The sequence below is a fragment of the Cyprinus carpio genome, unplaced genomic scaffold, assembly GCF_018340385.1.
Source record: "Cyprinus carpio isolate SPL01 unplaced genomic scaffold, ASM1834038v1 S000006479, whole genome shotgun sequence".
In the NCBI taxonomy this organism is placed as follows: domain Eukaryota; kingdom Metazoa; phylum Chordata; class Actinopteri; order Cypriniformes; family Cyprinidae; genus Cyprinus; species Cyprinus carpio.
Genome location: NW_024879154.1, coordinates 387,827 through 407,460, shown reverse-complemented (window position 1 = coordinate 407,460; position 19,634 = coordinate 387,827). Strand labels below are relative to the sequence as shown.

General features: G+C 36.2%; 1 protein-coding gene across 2 annotated transcripts in view; it reads left to right on the top strand.

Annotated features, from left to right (window-relative positions):
* The first annotated feature begins 1,496 nt into the window (after positions 1–1,496).
* The window catches only part of LOC109105519 (deoxynucleoside triphosphate triphosphohydrolase SAMHD1-like), a 45,169-nt gene continuing 27,031 nt past the window's right edge, over positions 1,497–19,634 (top strand). For both annotated transcript variants that reach the window (XM_042754209.1, XM_042754208.1), the window contains exon 1: positions 1,497–1,628. In XM_042754209.1, the coding sequence (XP_042610143.1) occupies positions 1,538–1,628 (91 nt within the window). In that variant the 5' untranslated portion in view covers positions 1,497–1,537. The remainder of the gene's footprint in view (positions 1,629–19,634) is intronic.

Here is a 19,634-nt window from a genome sequence, read left to right as displayed (position 1 = left end):
GACACTTTGTGATAATAGTGTTTGTTCCAAAAGACTTGTTTAAATGCAAGAAACTTGTTTATTAGATATTAAAAAATATAAACTGTGACAAGACCGGCTGTCAGTCTGTGTTTCAGTGCAGTTTCCATAGTAAGGTGGAAAGAGGCTGTTCTTCTGAGTCTGTCAGTCAGCAGACTATTCAACCATTTCAGCCCAAAGGTCTGCTTTATTCAGGAACTTAACTATGGCTATCAACATCTCAATCACAGCTGTTTCAAGAGTGAATCACACATTTATATGCCTTTGCAGCGTGTATTAGCAGCATGAAAAACAGGTTTTATATCATTTTGTGAATGGATTATATATAGCACAGAAAACGCACACACGAGCACTTCCTTTATAATTACTAAAGCTGTGCCTCCATCTTCATCGAGATCTCCAGCACCCCAGAACCAGGCCTAATAATAATTTACGCACAGAATACAAAAGTCCCAACATGGAGTTGATAAATATAGTGGAAAGATATATAGAGAGAAAATCACCCCTCAAAAAAGTCAGTAAGAAGCTCCCTCTTCCAGACTTCCATTTTTAAGCTGAAGTTAGCTTCACCGGAGCGGCACCAATCAAGCAGTCATGTCAACGATCCCCTGCGCTTAACGGTCTTCAGACGTGGGGCGGGGCGTTTTAAATTTAAAGAGAGACATGACAACTAGCCCATATAAACACACTTGATATAAATTACTGTAAATAATTAATTCACGAAATTAACCATATCCATTGCATGAATTTAATCACATTTGTCATTGATCATTTTTTTACTCAAATATAAATATCTGTCTATTTTTTACTTCTTATGGGGGTCCCGGATCCCCCAGCCCCCTTCAGTTCGAGCACTGATTGATGACTATACACAAATAAAGGTAGACCCTTTCCAGTTTTCAAATGATACCTTATTCTTATCTGTACGATCAAAAGTGAAGGAGTATTTTTAGTTCTTTTCGTGCTCATCAAGAAAATATGAGACAGACATCACCCGGAGCGGGCTTGGCCCCAGGGGTTAAGACTGGTGGTCGTAGACTTTTGATCAGCTCATGAACAGCCTGTTTGAGTTTAAATGCAGTTTTCAATAAATTGACTACTCTCTACTTTTTGTCTCTTGCGCCTGTTTCTTCTTTTGGCATTTTGAAAGCAGTACTTACAGCCTGGTTACAACCCCACCAACACTTTAATGTTCCCTAATGTCTTAAGATTGTGTTTCAGGAGTGTATATGACAGTATGGCATTTCCCCCAAGCCACGCCCCCAGCCACGATGCGTAGCTCCGCCCTCCCTGCGCCCCGCGCCTCGCGCGCGCGCTCGCCAAAAACCACCCCGACAGGACGGCCCCGCGACTGCACGAACAACAGATCTCAAAGGAAGTGCTGACACGCACGAGCCGCCGGCTTTCCATGCGAGAGTTTTCCGTGTGTTCTTGTGGAAGGTTTTTCAGGATGGAAAGATGAAAATAACGGCCCACGAAAACGAAGAAGACGGTGTTCTGCGTGAGAAGCAGGGTTGTGATGCGGACTTCAGGCGCTGGGACGCGGCCGAAACCGTCTACTCCTATCTGCGCAGAAGAAGGACTCGATCAGTGGGAGCAGATGTTCAGAGGTACCGCGCTGATTAATGACGCTCCACAACCGCGCAATACTCGACTAGGTTTTAATAATGCTTGTGTTTATTAATATGACTGCTCCTGAACGAGAGAACCAAGAAGCAGATAATCTGCCTGATCATGGCAAGCCCTCTTCCACGTTTACCAGGATATGAATTCGTCGAATTATCATTTAACTAGTGAAACTGGATGCTTGATAAGAAGAATTCATGTCACTGCTGATGATAAAAGTCTCCTGCAGACGCCACGTTAAATGGGCGTGGCCTGCTGTCAGCCACCCAGCTCCATACGTCATGGAGCTGTATTCTTATGCATATGTATTTGTTTATTAACATATTTGTTATCGCACCCTCTTCCTCGATTTTGATGTTTACTTAATATTACTACAGTTCAAAGACATTGTCATAGTTTATTGGAATAGACGGATGTGGAAGCCCTCATCTGGATTTTAACAAAAACTAATATTATTGTCAAAGATGTGAAGGAAGAAGCCTAACCTTTCAGCAAATTGGACGCAATCACTACCTAGGAAAATAATTTTCTTGTTAAATTTACAAAGACATTTGGTGTTTACTAGCTGATCTCTGTGTAATCGGATGTCAGTACTTGATGTTCATAGCATTAACTTGATACTTGATGGGCTCCTGTGTTTTTATCCGTTCAGACTCTACGTGTTACTATCTTCTGATTTGTAAAGTTTAATAGAAAAAAAAGGAGCAATATTTGCACTCAGAAGTGATTTTTTGACATATAAATGCATTATTAGAGTGGGTCACTCCGTCTCAAGCGGTTTGTAAAGATTATGGTCTGAGTGATTGGATCAGAGGTGTGAATCTCTAATCACTTTCCACTCCCCGATCCGATTGGGATTACAACAGGAAGAAAACGATTTCATGCCTGTCTGTGTTTCATTCTTACATTAATAGTCACAATATAGTTCTTTTGTCTTTAATGAAAAAAACAAAAACAGTTTCAAGTACAAGTGGCGTTAGTGTGAAAAAAGACAGAAATGTTTTGCGATAAAGGGGGGCAAACATAAAAAACAACTGCATATAATTTACATGTCAACTGATTAGCATTAGAGCTGTTGAAGTTATCCTGACCAGAGGAGGAGAGATTTTCTCTTTCTCTGTGGTTGTGTGATTAACATTAAAGTGCCCACATTATGTCCATTTTTAAGGTTCCTAATTAGAGGTAGACTGATGTATCGTTTTGCCGATTAATTGTTACCGTGATTAGTGTTGTCAAAAGACCCGGTACTCGGTACCAAGTCGGTACTAAAAAAAAAAAATTGAAAATGTCACGGTACCAGGTTTCTTTAAGTACCGGTTGGTGTAACCGAGTACCCAGTCAACCCGGTTCTTGATGCATACAGCGCTATGTATTTCTGCGATACAGGAAACGCGAACGGAATCTCAAAATCCAGTCATGAATGAAACTTACATTTTAAAATGGACAGTCACGAATTTGTGTTAGCATAAATTAATCAAATCTCCATATGGACCAGTATCTGTAAATTTTAAGCCGCAAAAGTTGTTTTGTTGCCTACTGTTCTGAGCGTCTCTGTGTGAATGAGTGAATGAATAAATGAATGAATGAATGGCAGAGATGTTTTTGTTTACTACATAGACTGAAGCGCGATGACGCTTGCAGTAATTTCCAGCATCTGCGTCTCAATGAGGACATAAGAACATAAACAACATCATACCAGAAGTGGTCTGAGGTCACTTCACAAGCACTTTTAACCGTTTCATTTGAACTAAAACCAAGTGTCAATTTAAAGGTATGTCACGGCAACCCATGGTTTCCCACACGATTGATTTATTACAATATCAAAACTAAACTGACCACCACAATATAGATTTTCCAAAATGGCTTTGACTTCATTGGAATAAACATGAGCACTGCAACGTTTCAAATCAAAACTGATGCTAGGGGGGGGTGTTTTTATATCACTGTTTATTTCAGAAGAAAACGCTGAACGATACAAAATTTTATCCCCCATTTCAGACCGGTCAAGGTGTAATAATAATGCAAATTTATAAAAAAGGACTATATGAGACAGAAACCCAACAAATCATAACTTGGAAATAAAGTTTCTTGGATAATAATAACAACCTTCAATATAGAAAATGTAAATCCAATGTTAGTACATATTTTAATAACAATCCATTTATGATGGGATGCTTGAACTCGTATTAATCAAAACATTAATAAAAGATGTAAGTAAAACATAAACGTTAGTTGTTTTAAAATCAGAAAATACCAAAGTAGTTAAGTATTAAAATATTAAAATATCAAAGTAGTCAGACGTTCAAAGTAATCTGTGATTTCAAGGTATCTGAATTTGAATAAAAACCTGTAAGAGTTTCTAAGTCCTGAGATCTAAAGAGTTGTCGAGTGAAGCCAAAGAAGATAGGAAAGTGAGCTGAAACCGAATAGAGAGACCAGACAAAGTCTCAGAAAGTCAAACCCTATTCTAGTTTGGCAGAGTCTACTCTTATATACTGTTGTCTCCCCAGACATATTCGTCATCTGGCTATCACTAATAACACCTGACCTTTAAAAATAGTCTAGTCATGTCTCGAGGTTTGTACTTCTTCCTCTTTTAGATTCAACAGCTATCATACGATAATTCTAAAGACAATATATTGATACAAAAGAACAATACATAGCAGTTACAACTTCATATGCAAAACGGACTCAGCTGACTACGCAGTCAGAAATAGCTGTGAAATTACATATGAAATCTACCATAAAGTTTACCAAAAACATTTTTGAATATAAACATGAACACCTGTTAATATATAGATGAGACCGATCCTTACCATGAATATTATTTTTAAACTTTCTCCTTTGAAATGAAACTTCTCATTATAGAATAGAACACATTCTGAGTACGTGACTTCTCAGAATCTGTCAACAAAACACTTGGGTTTAATTTTAATATGTGGACTTCTTCTCAGAATCTCATCCACAATGTGGATTTCCTTAGAATCTCCACACACCACCGACCTGTATTTTAGAAAATTCTCGATTTCACTTTTCCATTTTTGTGTGTAATGCTTGAGTGAGGCAGCGTTTGTGAGCTCAGCACTTGTGCTTCGCAGGCCCGTTACCGGAGAATCCTGTATCTCTCCCGCTCTTAAGCGCCTCCCTGCTGGCAGAAAACTGAATTCGCATATATATGTAAATATGGGGGGCGGGGGAGTGTAAGGCTGTGGGAAACACGTGCAACCCGTCAAAATAAAGTTCATTTATTACATAAAGGCATCTGTGCTAGAAATATTTACTATTATTTAGTATAATGTATGTGATAATGGCCCCTAACTACTGAGTGAAAAAATTAATACAACTTATATTTTTTCTTTTTTACAAGAAATATAATCACACAATATTTCTTCCATGTTTGAATTCTTAATAGCACATTTCCCTTTATTTAACCAACAAATAAAAAATGTTTTTAAGATTCATTATGTAAAAGACAATTAAATTGTGGGCGAATAGTTTGTGTGGGTTACTGTTGTTGTGCAGAATTATATTACTGTTGTCGAAAAACTTTAAACCACATTGTAATAAGTATAAAGAATGGCATTGGTTTTATTTTCAGATTGATAACAGGTGATTTTATTTTTTTTTTACTTAAATAATAGCATATTTTTGTGTTTGCTTTGGTTACCTTTGTGATACCACCGTGAAATTGGTACGGAGACACCGTGGATTTTTCACTGGTATCGGTACCGAATACTGAAATTTTGGATACCGTGACAACACTATCACCGATAGTTTGAATTGCTGGAACAATCGGTTATCGGCAAAAAATCCCACCCAAATAACCTGCCCGTAGTTTCCCGGCGTTGCGTCCGTTGCCTGGAGCGCTGCTGATGAAGGCTCTGTTTTCATTATCAGTGCGAGAGCGGCCTCTAGTGGTTGAAGTCATCTGACAGCGCACGTGCTGTATTTGTTTAGCACACGTGATGCTGCACGCTGAACAGAATCGAGAAACTTCAGACCCGGATTTAAAATGCATCTGACAGAAAATCCACGCGGCATTCCGCATGTTTTTCCATTCAGTTGCATTAATATTCGCCCTGAAATCGTTGGTTAATGTATAGATGAATTGTATATTGAGCATTTTCAATCTAACGTTTTGTCCCTTTCTGTGGCTCTAAGTATCAGTTCTGTATGGCTTATAGAGCACTATAACATAGATCGCTCTTTTTCTGGTTCTCCGTTTTGGTAAACGACTGAAACTTCCAACACTTATCTATGAGCTCCATTGTTTATTCTATGCAACGTAAACTTGTGTCCGTTTGGTAGAATAATTTGAAACTGTTTTAGAGTACCGCTGCTCGAAAGCTGAACGTGACGCGTCCGGAGTGTGTGTGATACCGGTGAGTTTCTCCCTACGACTCAGCGCTGCTCTTTTTTATTTTTATATAGATAATCATCAAGTGTTTCACACGGATAGAAGCAGTTTAAAGTTTGAGAGTATACCATTGATGCTTGGTATAATTGTAGTGCCCTGTGATTTCTGGTGATGCGGAAAACATGGACGGATCCCTTGTCATAAAACAGTATTCACAAGTTTAAACGTGGAATGTCACAGAATTTGATCAAATTTTGAATGAATGTTAATCAAAATTAGGTCATTACACTTGACAATCAAATCGTGATGTGGACTAGTATCTGTTTACTGTTAAGCCCCAAAACAGTCGATTCAGTATGTGATGCTGTCCTGCATGTTTCTGCTGTCACTCTTATAATGAATGGCGCAGACACAAGGTTTTCATTTATACTGAAGCGCGTTTGACGCTCGCGGGTGATTTCAGCTTCTGCTCTTCTGTCATACATGAGGACGGAAACCACATGACCAACATCTCCAGAACTGCCTCTGAGAGAGCTTCATGATCACGCGTTTGATTCAGAGTAAAACTACCTCATATTCACATACACAGAACTCGTAAAGGTATTCACGGCAACCCCGTCCAAATAAAAGTCCGGTCTATTTTCAGTAGAATGTACCTAGCATACTACGACTACTTACTACTACTAGAAATGAAACAAACATTATTTTTGTAAAAGAATAATCCACACAAGCAGATTCTGCGGTTCCATGTGTTTAATCTTTTTAATAGTAAATCCCCTTTGTTTGCCAAAAAAAGTTTGCTTCTTTCCGAGTAATTAAACATAAATTAATATCAATGTTTACATGCCTTATTTGATTACAAGAAACTTTTTCAATACACCATCACACGAAATTTTTTTGAGGGGAAAAATCATAAGGCTTCTTATAAGAAAACAAAAATTAAGTTGTTTTTATGCGTTCAAATAATTAGACAGGGCTAAAAACCAGAATTTGGTAACAATAAAAAATACTGGTGAGAACAAATAAAACATTTCATAGGGCCCTAAACATAATTTTTGTTAACTTTTATTAAATTGATGTATGAAAATGTGATAAGTTTTCATGGTTTTAATTAATAAGACCCTGCTTTTTAATTAATAAACTTTAACTATTAAACAATAGTGGAGAAAAATTACGAACGGAAAAAAACTAATGCATCCCAGAAAAATTTAACAGAAATAATGGAATTTGTAAAAAAAAAATAACAGAATTTAGGATAAATTAAAATAAAATGAGATTTTGTGGTAATTTCACATTTACTATAACTATTATTATTACTTTTATTATTATTACTACCTACTAGTATGAAGCACTATTTTAGTTTTTGTTCATTATCCATTTTACAAACACTGCGTCGGATATAATTAATCGGTTAATTGCTCAGTGGTGGTCACCAACCTAGCTGATCGGTATCGGCAAAATCCACTATCGGCTCCTACCTCTATTCCTAATATTGTTTTGGGAGTGTCCTACCATCGGGTTTACATGCATGCAATTTTCACAAATGCTTTTGTTTTCGCAAAATTATGCATGTAATATCACACTCATTTTTCCAGCGAATCATTAGAAGCAGTTTTCTGTGAGAGTTGGTCTCGCTACAGATGATCTCTGCCTTCGGGGGGGGGGGGGGGTGATTGGTCAGATGGCCAGTCTGTTGTGATTGGGCATACTGCATACCGCGCGTGTCCGGAAATGTTCTGTGTCTGTGCATAGTTTTTTAGTCACATGACCTGGCTCGACAATTGGGCGTGCAAGAACATTCATAGACTTTTTGCAGCACAAGCCCTGGTCAATTTTCCTAATCTGGTTCCGACTCAAATATGATTCAGATCACCTCTACAAAGAATGAAATTAAAGATTATGTGAACAAAATGAAGTGTTCTGGGCCATTAGCAATCCATAAAGCAACCCGCCCGCAATAATTTAAGTCACTAAAAACAGCAGACTAAATTTTAAACAACGTTTAATGATGAAAATGCAGTGTATATTAAAAGGTGAAATTAGTACAACACCTTATTGATGAATGCACGGCTTTATGCAGGCAATAAATGAGCCCCGGAATATGACACGCAATGCACTAAATGGTGTAAGTAGCTTTAAGTCGTTCGATAAGGGTTTTCTATAAATATTAAAACTTTGCGCATTGCGTTCATATTCTGGGTTCCTCTGCTTTCCTTGTATAAAGTCTGCATCATCAGTGGTGTGTAGTGATTTGGCCTTTAATATCACTGTCTCACTACACAAGCAATTCTGGAAGAGTAACTCCCTGGTAGTGTACATGACCATCAAATAGACTCCAGCACAGAGTCAGAATAACTCTGGCTCTTGGATTTGATGTTGTTTTAACACTTGTTTCAGCATTAAAATGTAACACTTACTGGAGTTCTTATAACTCTAAAATTGACATTAATTATATATGTGAACCTCTATACCAGTTTTAAAAATCAACATTTTAAAAATATTCCATTTAACACTTCTTTAGAGTTAACAGTTGTAATGGTTAACACAGTAAATATTTTTATGTGAAAATGACACCTGACACGTAATGCCATATAGTAACTCTTGACTTACTGTGCTTTTTATATTGGAGCCAATCCATAGATTACTTTAGAAATTCCATGCATGATACACTTCAGAAAGAATTGCGTCCATAAAATACTGTAAAATCTTACCAGCGCACAACATGTAACATGTTAATACATGCAGCCAGCTAACAGAGAGCCAACTGAGACAATGTTTAGTAAATTTGTAAAAAAAGACTGCCAACAACACATCACTGCATTATTATAAAATCATCAAGCCTGCAGGTTTTATAAAAAAAGTAGTGCAGTATATGGATTGTGTTACCTGAGGAAGACACTTATCGAGATGATGAAAACAAGGAAACAGCGTTGTGATACTCAGGACACATTCCATGAAATGGTGTTTTGAGGTGCCGTAACAAATGCAAAGCTGAACCAAAGTGATAGAAAGTGCAGAGGAAACAACTTAACATTTTGGGTTGAATAAGACAATTAACTTAACTCTGTTCACCAGACTTGCTCTCAGTCCCAATTGTTCTTTTGGATGTTTTCTTCAGCTGTATCTACATCAATCTTGATACATATTTTTGTGCTCACAAATGACATGTACAGGCTTGGACGAGAGCATTCATTGGACTAAACTTCACACTGGAACGCTCGTCAAAAGCCGCCGCCGGATGTGCCATAGAACTGACAAGGTGCAAACCTCGTTGCTTCCAGTACAATGTAAGAAAGTGTGAAACCTGTGCTTTTGAAGTACACCCTGGGAGTGAGAAGAATATCCTTAGTGGTCAGTAGTGCATCCAGCAAGACTTTGGGCGTGACTGAAACACCAACACAAATGTCCCCCTTATAACATTGGTTCAAGCAGCATTAGTACATATTTGGAATGGACTAGAGCGTCCGAACAAATCTTATGAATTTTCCCCAGAGATATGTTTCCTCTCCAACACTCCAACAAATAAGAGCCCGGTCATGTCCCCTTCTGAGCGGAATAACAGACCAGTTATGTCAAACTAGTCTGTTTAAATGGCATCTCTAGTTACCCCCTGTGTAATTGTTGCCTCAATAATCTCTTAAGACTTACAAAACTATTAATGGGGATAATTATTATAGTTTGTGTTTGGCTGATCGAAGACCAATAGTTTTAAATTTGCACAGCTTCTGTGCATGCCCAAGTGCCTTTTGACTCTTACTATGTTCTTCCACCACGCATTCGTCTTTTTGTATGTAAATATCTTATGAGTCAGCAATGTCCCCAAAGCATGAATTTACTGGGGGCTGAGCTTTATTAATTGACAAAATGTTAGAGGAAATAACTATTATTAAGTGTTTTTTGCCAGATTTTTTATAGGGGCAAGGCTTTTGGAGAAATAATCAAACACTTTTTAAAAAGAAGATTGATTGACTCAAATAACACGCATATGCTGTTTTATATTGAAGACTGTTACCTGGATCATTCATTCAGTACAGCTCGCAGAATGCTGTTTTTGGAGAGCAGTCTCATCTTCAGGTTTCCTGGCTCCTGGATAGGGTTTGGGAACCGAAGAACTGTTTCTGTTCTTTGGAAAGAATCGGAAACTGTAAGCATTTCTAAGTTTCGTTTTCATAAAACGGTTCCTTGGTGCGACACGTGGACCAAGCGCTGTGAGCAGCCTTTCCGCGCGGGTTCTGACGATTCGGTGTTTTCCTGTAAAGGATGAGCACACGCTAGTGTGTAGGCCAAACAAGCGCGCTTGAATTCCCTAAACAGCTACTAGAGCACCTCTGACAGTATCCGTTCGATCCGAGGTCATATCTGCCGGTAGGTTCAATTTTCATGCTGTCTAGCGATTAATTGATACTGCCTTAATTGTCAGCCGTATATACTCTCGCGACGTATTACCTTTTCTCGACGAGGATATTCTGTGAATCTTAGTTTCAAGCAAAGGACAAAAAGAAAAAAGGCGTCCATAAGTACAGTATGACCAGGTTCAATAACTTTTTTCTATGCTAGCAAATAACTGAACTCCGGTCCAATAATATACAATAAACAGCGAGGTACAGAAAAAATATATAAGTTTTAAAGTTTGTCTAAAAAACTTAAGTGCAACAAGAACTATAAAGACCAATAGTATCACTTTACAATAAGAGCTCATTAGTTTAACATTAGTACATGCATTAACATTCCAAGGCAAGTTTATTTATATAGCAACATTTTGTACACAATGGTAATTTAAAGTGCTTTACATGAAAAGAAAATAATAAAAAAAAATCCATGAAGAAAAATAACCTCAAAAATAAGAACAAGCAATTTAAGAACTTTGAAAATGCATTTAAAAATTGACTTAAAGATTTTAAGACAGTTATTAAAAATAGAAAATGATTTTAACATAAAATACAGTGCAATACATAAAATATAGTGTTATCATTGCGGACAGCGATATGGCTTCATTCAATAAATGCACAGCTAAACAATGAGCAATAGCTTACAGTTTGCTAAATAAGTTATTAATCCTTTGTTAAAAAATACAAGTCTTAGTTCATGTTAGGCTCATTAATATACACCAGCTTGCAACTTTCCTATTTTAACAATGTGTATATTAAAATATTGGAATACCTAGATTAATGAATGTTCAGAAGAATTTTCATTGGCAGTTGGTTAACTAATGAAGCCCTAATGTAAAGTTGTTAATGAACAATAAAGAATCAAAACACTTTCAAAAATTTCAAACAATATCTAGGGCATGTTGTAGTCCAGATTCAAAAAAAAAAGTTTGAAAATAAAGAGCCTATTAGTCTAAATATTAAGTATTTGGCTCTGTGGTGAACACCATAGCAATAGCACCAAATCCTGAATGGCTATTTAACATTATTTAAAATAGGGTTTAGAAAGTAGCAGCTGCTTTATTTATGGGGTTTTACAGGGTAAGGGCTGCTCCGTTTAGCGCCATCTGCTGTCAGAGAGTGAATGTGCTTTCATTCAGTGCGTCTCTCAAACGTGTTTCCTCCATGTGGGCTACTCATGGGTGCTTGTACAGCGGTGTTGTGCATTTTGAGCAGTTGCTGGGAAAAAGTATTCTTAAAAGGCATTCAAAATTCTTAAATAATTTGTAATATATAATTATTCACGGTATTTAGAAGTGCCCACAATAACAATACCATGCATATTCATTACCGCGATATATCGCATTACCGAATACCGGCACAAGTCTAGTCGTGTCTTTAACTGCTGAACACACGTTTCTCACGACTGTGCGCACACTCGTGCCTTTGATAACTGTGCACATGGTTTTGTCTGACTGTACATGTACCGGCCGCGCACAGCACCTAACACCACTAAATTACAGTATATTGTGTCCCATATCGTCATGTAATATACATACTGACTTCAACTTGCACCACTAAATAAATAGACTGCTATGGTTATGTTAGTATGAGGGTTAGATTATTTAGTTTACGGGTCATTTCTAGAGTGATAAACAAAGTGATAGAAAATATTTATTTTAATGCATTTCAAATGTTTAAACATTGGGAAACCACTCATTGCATCAAACCATCTTCCTGACTGCATTATTATTTGTAATATAGGGGCTTTATGGAGTGTGTGTATACATGGTTATAAGTTTATATTTCATTAATTTAGGGAAATGAACAAGTGTCTTAGCCCTCAAAGGACTATTTGGCCAACCAGCTTATTCCTGCTTAAAAAACAAAATGTTATTAATGGTGTAAAAAATGATATCAACTTTGAAGCACATGCTGAGTGATGGACTAGCATTACCTCAACATTACTTACTACCTTCCAACAACACTACATACAGTGAAGGTAAATAGTAAAAAAACATAATAATAGTTCATTTAAATGGAACCAGAATCTGAAATTTCAAACAATACCCAACCCTACTAAAGATCTGTATACTGTAATATATGTTGAATTTTGACATTGGCCAACCTTTAAATTAAGTTGACACGTAAGTAATCAAACAGTATATTGAGCATTAAGAAGTTGAGGTATTAGTGCATTTGCTCCTTACCACTATTTTTTTAAGTAGTATTTAATGATTTGAATGGCGAACTCCGGAACCGGAAAATTTCTAACGATTCCCAACCCTACTCCTGGACGACTTTGTCTTTAAAACTGGTGTTCCATTTTTTTTTGTGCAACTCTGAAGCAGCCTCTGCTCCAAACATCAGTGTGAGAAGCATAGTGTGCCATGCACATGGATAAATCAGTTGGGAATGCCATTTGCAAAACCGCTATAGAGTTGATATAAAAACCGCTATAGAGTTGATATAGGGAAAGCAATGTAATTGCAATGCTCAGGTAAACCGCTATAAGAGTTGATATCACTATAGAGTTAGAACCGGAGAATGAGGTTTTACAGGTTTCATAGAAAGAGAAAGATGTGCCAAAATGAGTCACTGTAGAAACCAAATATTTTAATGGTTGCAGACGAAATAGCTCAAATCGAGAGCCAAAAGCAATGACATGTGAAATAAAAACGTCATGTATTAAAGAAGACTAGCTTGATTAAGTGCTGGAGATGGCGGGGAACGAAGATGGGCACAGAACAATAACAAAACACAGGTGTATTGTGAAAAAAAGGGTACTTTCATAGGGATGTTTAGAATAGCTATAGTATTTAAATGGAGTCTCTCTTATGCTCATCAGGGATGTATTTATTTGATCGAAAAATAGGGCTGCACGATTAATCGCAATGCATTTGTCATGCGTGTCTCATCAGTAAAGCCCGGTTCCGTGATTAGCGGTAAAATGTCTGTCACCTGTTTTTCAAATGCACCGGGAGTTTCAGACACAGAGCCGTCGTTCACTGAACAAGCTACGCAATATCGTGTTTCATAATCGAATGCGATTAATCTCAATTATGAACAGAATATTGCTTAGCTTGTCAGTGAAAACTATGGCTCTGTATATTAACTGCCGCTCCCGTTTGAAAACAGGTGACAGACATTTACCGCTAATCACGGAACCGGCTTTACTGATGAGACCACACCCCCATGACAAATGCATGCGATTAATCGTGCAGCCCTAATCGAAAAATACAGAAAAAAAAAACCCCAGTAATATTGTGAAACAATTATTGCAATTTCTAATATTGGTTTCCTATTTTAATATACTTTGAAATATAATTTTATTCCCGTGAATCAAAGCTGAATTTGCAGCACCATTACTCCAGTCTTCAGTCTCCATTATAGCCCCGTTCTCAACTGCGATTCTGGAAAATACACGGGGGTAAATGTGTCCTGGGCAATTGTTTCCCGGGTCACTAGATTTTTGCCCCTTTCACACTGCTAGTGATTTCCTGGAATATATGCGGCGTTCACACACAACCCTTAAAGATCCTGTAATGACGCGTGACATCAGGCAGTGACGTGTAAATGAACGAGGCGAAAAACACTAGGCACGTTAACTTTCCTTTAAGCTGGTGCACGATCTCAGCCTCAGCGCGGATAGTGAGGAACTACTTGATCTCTGCTTCGTTACAGTTTGCACCTATTTTTTTGTCGCGAACGTTGGATCTGTCTTTCAAACACACCAGGTAAAAGAGTCGCACCGATAACGGCGTCATCTCTACCGGAACACGGCATTAGTTCTGGCTTTTGTGTTCACACAGAGCTCGGTCCGGGGCTGAACCTGGCAATGTTACTAGGTCCCCGACCCGGGGATCGATCCCAGAATCAATCCTGGGAGTGGTGTTTGCGTTCACACAGAAGGTGATCCAGCAATTTTTCCGGGTTTTCGAACGTGTCAGTGTGAAAGGGGCTTATGATCCTTCAGAAAACTCATTCTCATATGCTGATTTATTATCAGTGTTGAAACAGTTGTGCTGCTTTTTTTTGGAATCTGTGATACTTGTTTTCTTTGCTTTCTTTGGTTAATAAAAAGTTAAAAAAAAAAAAAAAAAAACCTTATAAAAATAGAAACATTTTTCTAAAAATATAAGTCTTTACTATCACTTTATCCATTTAACACATTCTTGCTGAATAAAAGTATTAATTTCTTAAAAAAAAAACATTTCTATTTTGAATAGACACTGTTCTTTTTAACTTTTTATTTATCAAAGAATCTTGAAAAAATATCATGGGTCCCAATAAAATATTAAGCAGCACAACTGTTTCCAACATTGATTTTTTTTTTTTTTTTTTTTTTTTTTTTTAAATTAAATGTTTCCTCCTGGTGGAATGAGCTGCTGCCCAACTCAATCCGAGCAGCTGAGTCCTTAGCCATCTTCAAGAATCAGCTTAAAACACATCTCTTGCCATCTTTATTTGACCCTCTAAACTTTGCACTCACTTATTCTATTTCTATTCTAAAAAAAATATATATATCTGTTTTTTCTTTTTCATTTATTATACAATTAACAAAAGCAAAAAAGATCTCGTAACACTAGCTTGCTCTATTATTTTTTCTATTCTATCTGTTTTCTTTTTATTTATTATATTATTTAAAAGCCCTTGTTACCTGCTACTGTGTGTTAGGCTAACTGAGACTTGTTATAGCACTTATATATCATTGCTCTTTTGTTGTTTTTTGATTGCTTCCATTGTTTCTCATTTGTAAGTTCGCTTTGGATAAAAAAGCGTCTGCTAAATGACTAATGTAAATGATTATAAAACAGCATATTATAATGATTTCTGAAAGATCATGTGACACCGAAGACTGGAGAAATGATGCTGAAAATTGCTTTGCTTCATAGGGAATAAATTATATTTTAAAGTATATTAAAAAGAAAACTTTTATTTTAAATTTTCAATAATATTTCACATATATTATTTTGTGAAATAATATTCAGTATTTTTATCAAATAGATACAGCTTTGATGAGCATAAGAAACTTCATTAATAAACATTATTGATCCCAAACTTTTGATTGGCATTGTATTATACTGTATAAAAAAAAAAAAAAAAAAATTCTCAGATTACCTAAAATGTACATCATTAAATACAAATGGCACATTAAAGTTAAAAGCAGGGCTTGAAAACGAGAAAAAAAATTCAATCGGTTCACTCCGAGTAGAATTGACATTTTAACGTTTCTGTTCCTGCGTTCCTCTTGATATCATTACTGTTCTGAAACCGATTCGGGTGGAAGAAATACCGGTTAATAACGTTATTTTTTTAAAACAATTTTCTTTGCCTATAATTTGCCTATTAATAATAATAATAAAGTACAGCATTTTCTTTACTCAAAAAGAAATGGAAAAAGAGAGATCTGGTAGAGAGAGATCTTCTGCGCTTAGTCACAGCCAATACAGCATCATCTTTTCTAGATTTTGGCCAAATGTTGGCTACTAAACAAACAAACAAAAAAAACTATAAACACTGTAAAGACATTAAAGTATTTTTAAGATATTTAAACATGTTTACTGCACTGTTAAAAACAAAACAAAAAAAAAACCCACTTGTATAAGGTTTTGAGATGGACACAAAAAAAAACAAGTTGCGGCTCACGTCGCATTTTATTAGCCCTATTACTTTCTGAAATAATGAAGGCTAAAATGCCTGTAGGTAGGGCTGGGCGATATATCTAATGATATAATCATGCGCATCTAGTCAGTAAATCTGGTTCCCTGATTAGCGCTAAATCGCCATCAGCTGCTTTCAAATGGAGCGGCATTTAATAGACAGAGCCGTAGATCACTGACAAGCTACGCAATATCACGTTCATTATCGAAGGCGATACATCTGCGATAATGAACGCCAACTATTTTAATAGCTGAGACAGTAGTATAAGCTGTTTAGGGATCGTTTAGCTGTTCAAATCAGCGCAAACCGTTTATCAGCTCGGACCGCGATGCAAACAAACTTGTACACAGAGCACAGAACAGCTTTACTCGGGAACCAAAGTTGATTTTGTGACACTGTTACTGCACAGATGCAACAGTGCTGTGAGATCCAGTGAGAAGCGGTTGTGAATTCGCCACACAATGACAAGATTGCTATACAAGAAGTAATAAAAGTCACAAACTTTTCTTCAATTTGCTACTAAATCACACAAAATCACTGAAGTTGGTCAGTTCAGTATGCTATAAGAATAATGGTACATTTAATATGAGTGGAATATATAACTGCAAAAAAAATGACTAAAGAAACACACCTGGAGAATACTTAAAGGGTTTAGTTCACCCCAAAATGAAAATTCTGTCATTAATTACTCACCCTCATGTCGTTCCACACCCGTAAGACCTCTGTTCATCTCAGGAACACAAAATCTTTTTGATGACAGAATGCTGTCAGATTTCCTTCATTTGACTGCTTTTGTAACGACCACTTTGACGCTTCAAAAACTTCATAAAGAGATCAGAAAACTAATCCATATGAATAGAGCGGTTTATAGAACTCAAAAATATTTTTGAGTTCTATATACCCTTTAAGCAAAATAGTTGAATACATAAAGCTCATAATTAAAATGAGCTGTAATGTGACATAATTGCTTTTTACTTCTGAGCAATAGGTGGCGCTGTTACCAAATTGGTGTGGTCAGGGTGAGTTTAATTTATTTGTATAGCACATTTAAAAATGACAGAGCCGACCAAAGTGCTGCAAAGAGAAGAATTAAGCCAATAACCATAAAACAAATTTACAATAAAGAGGTGACAGAAATAATACACAACACTAAATATACACACAATAAAACTATATATAGCAGTTACTCCAGCCCATAAGCCCTTTTAAAAAGAAATGTCTTTACTAAAGATTTAAAAACCTGAAGAGACGTGGCCGATCGCAGGTAAAGAGGCAAAGTTATTCCACAAATAAGGTGCTGCCACCGAGAATGCCCGATCCCCTTAAGTTTTAAACGTTTGTCTTAGGAACAGACCATAAAACAAAGTGTTTGATGACCTTAATGGCCTGTTGGTCTGATAATGGGGGAGAAGATCAGATAAATAGTTTGGTGCCAAGCCTGTGAGGGACTTGTAAACAAATTGTAATAACTTGAACTGTATTCTATATTCAATGGGGAGCCAATGCAAACCAACCAAAACAGGGTTGATATTTTCCCTCTTCCTAATCTTTGTTAAAAATCTGGCCGCAGCATTGAAGGCGAGACAGACAAGATTGAGTGACCCCTAAATACAATGAGTTACAGTAATCAAGTCTGGATGAAATGAATGCATGGATAACAGTTTCTAAATCTTTAAATGAAAGAAAAGATTTGATTTTTGACAATCATCCTAAGCTGAAAAAAATTCAGATTTGACAACTGAGTTTATTTGTTTGTCAAATTTAAGTGCCGGGTCAAAAATAACTCCCAGATGTCTTGCATGAGAACCTACGGTGTTAGTTATAGGAGCCAAAGTCTTTGAGAGGTCTTTTATTGATTTTTTTGAACATTTCTGCCGTATGCACATAAACTGACAGTCACCACTGATAAGCTACCACTAAATATTGTAGAAACTTAATTTTCTGTTAAGTTGCTTTGCAATGATTTGTATCGTAAAAAGCGCTATAGAAATAAACTTGAACTGAATTGAATTTGAGAGGGTATTTGCAAAATCCGGATGTCCAAAAACCAGTACTTTAGTCTTAGAGTCATTTAATTGAAGGAAGTTATCCGCCATCCAACTTTTAACTTCATTCAAACAGTCAAATAATGGCTAGAGAGATGTATTCTCATCAGACGTAACTGAGATAAAGCTGTACAGTAGGTAGACATCCAAAATGGGTATTACCACCGCCGCCGCAGGGCCGCGGCGTTAACTCCAAATCAGTCGCGTGTTAAAATCATTCGCGAAACTACCGCCAGGTGGCGCAAAGGGACGGATTGCGAACTGAATGTAATTGTAAAATGACAGGAAGACGTTAAACAAACAATAACATTATAATATACATTATAACATCCTTAAAAGCCATTAAAAAAAAAATAGGATAGTCTTAGGCTACAGTCTACTCATCAAAAATTTAAAGAAAGGCCGTTACACAAAGGCTCTTATGCATGCTATTGTTTTTAAACAGTCATTTTATATATATATATATATGTATATATATATATATATATATATATATATTATATATATATATATATATATATAAATACGGATTAAAATTTTTCATTTCGGTTCATTCTTGGTTAAAAAAAAAAATAATAATAATAATCTTCAGGTTCCATTTGCAGAGCAAAATGAGAACGGTGCAGCATTTACAAAAAATTCTTATTAACTCTGTTATTATTCTTGGTTTTCAAACTGCTAACACTTTGCATTTTTGAATTATGCCTTTACTGTGTGACCAAAAATTGTGAATTGTGACTTTGATCGCGCTGGTACCTCACGCGCACATATTCATTGGAAACAGCAGTCGTTCACCGAGCCATGCGGCGCTAGCAGCGGTCCACTTTGGCATATTTTTGCTAATTATGATTTTTTTTTCCGTCGATACTGAAACACGTGTGAAATCCAAAGCCTGTTTTACCTAATGAATAACAGTTTAGCTTCAAATGGGCAACATGTCTGGATTTGTCCGGAATGAGAGAGATATAAGCCCAACCTTATGTATCGCTTTAAAATTATTTTAATTATTATTTTTGTTTTGTTTATAAGCCTATATTATTATATACTGCAATTATATTTATCCATTAGAATTATATATTTGTAATTCTTGTTCTGTTCTGATATTTTTTTTTTAAATTTAAAGGATTTGTTGTAAAGTGAAGGGAACTAAAAATGTCCTGTTGGTACATTAGCCTATAGCATTATTAGGCCTGCCGTTATTATTTTTTGAATGTAATAAAATGCAACTCTCACAAATGTAATTTATTTTTTAGCGTGTTTTTGTGTATGTTTTTATCCAGCTTTATTTTTTCATTGCATCTAAAAATGACTTTGTGCATCACATTCACTTCGTGAACAAAACAAATATAACTTCAGATCCGCCTCCTGCGATGCTCAGCTGTGGACCATTTCAAAATGTTTGATATAAAGGTTGCTGTCACATTTTATACAGGAATTGTTCATAAAAAAAAAAAAAATAAATAAATAAAAATTATATTGTTAGTTTTATGCTAACATGCAATCAAGGTCTTCGGATACAATAAAATACACAAGTTCATTTAGGCTATTTAACATGCA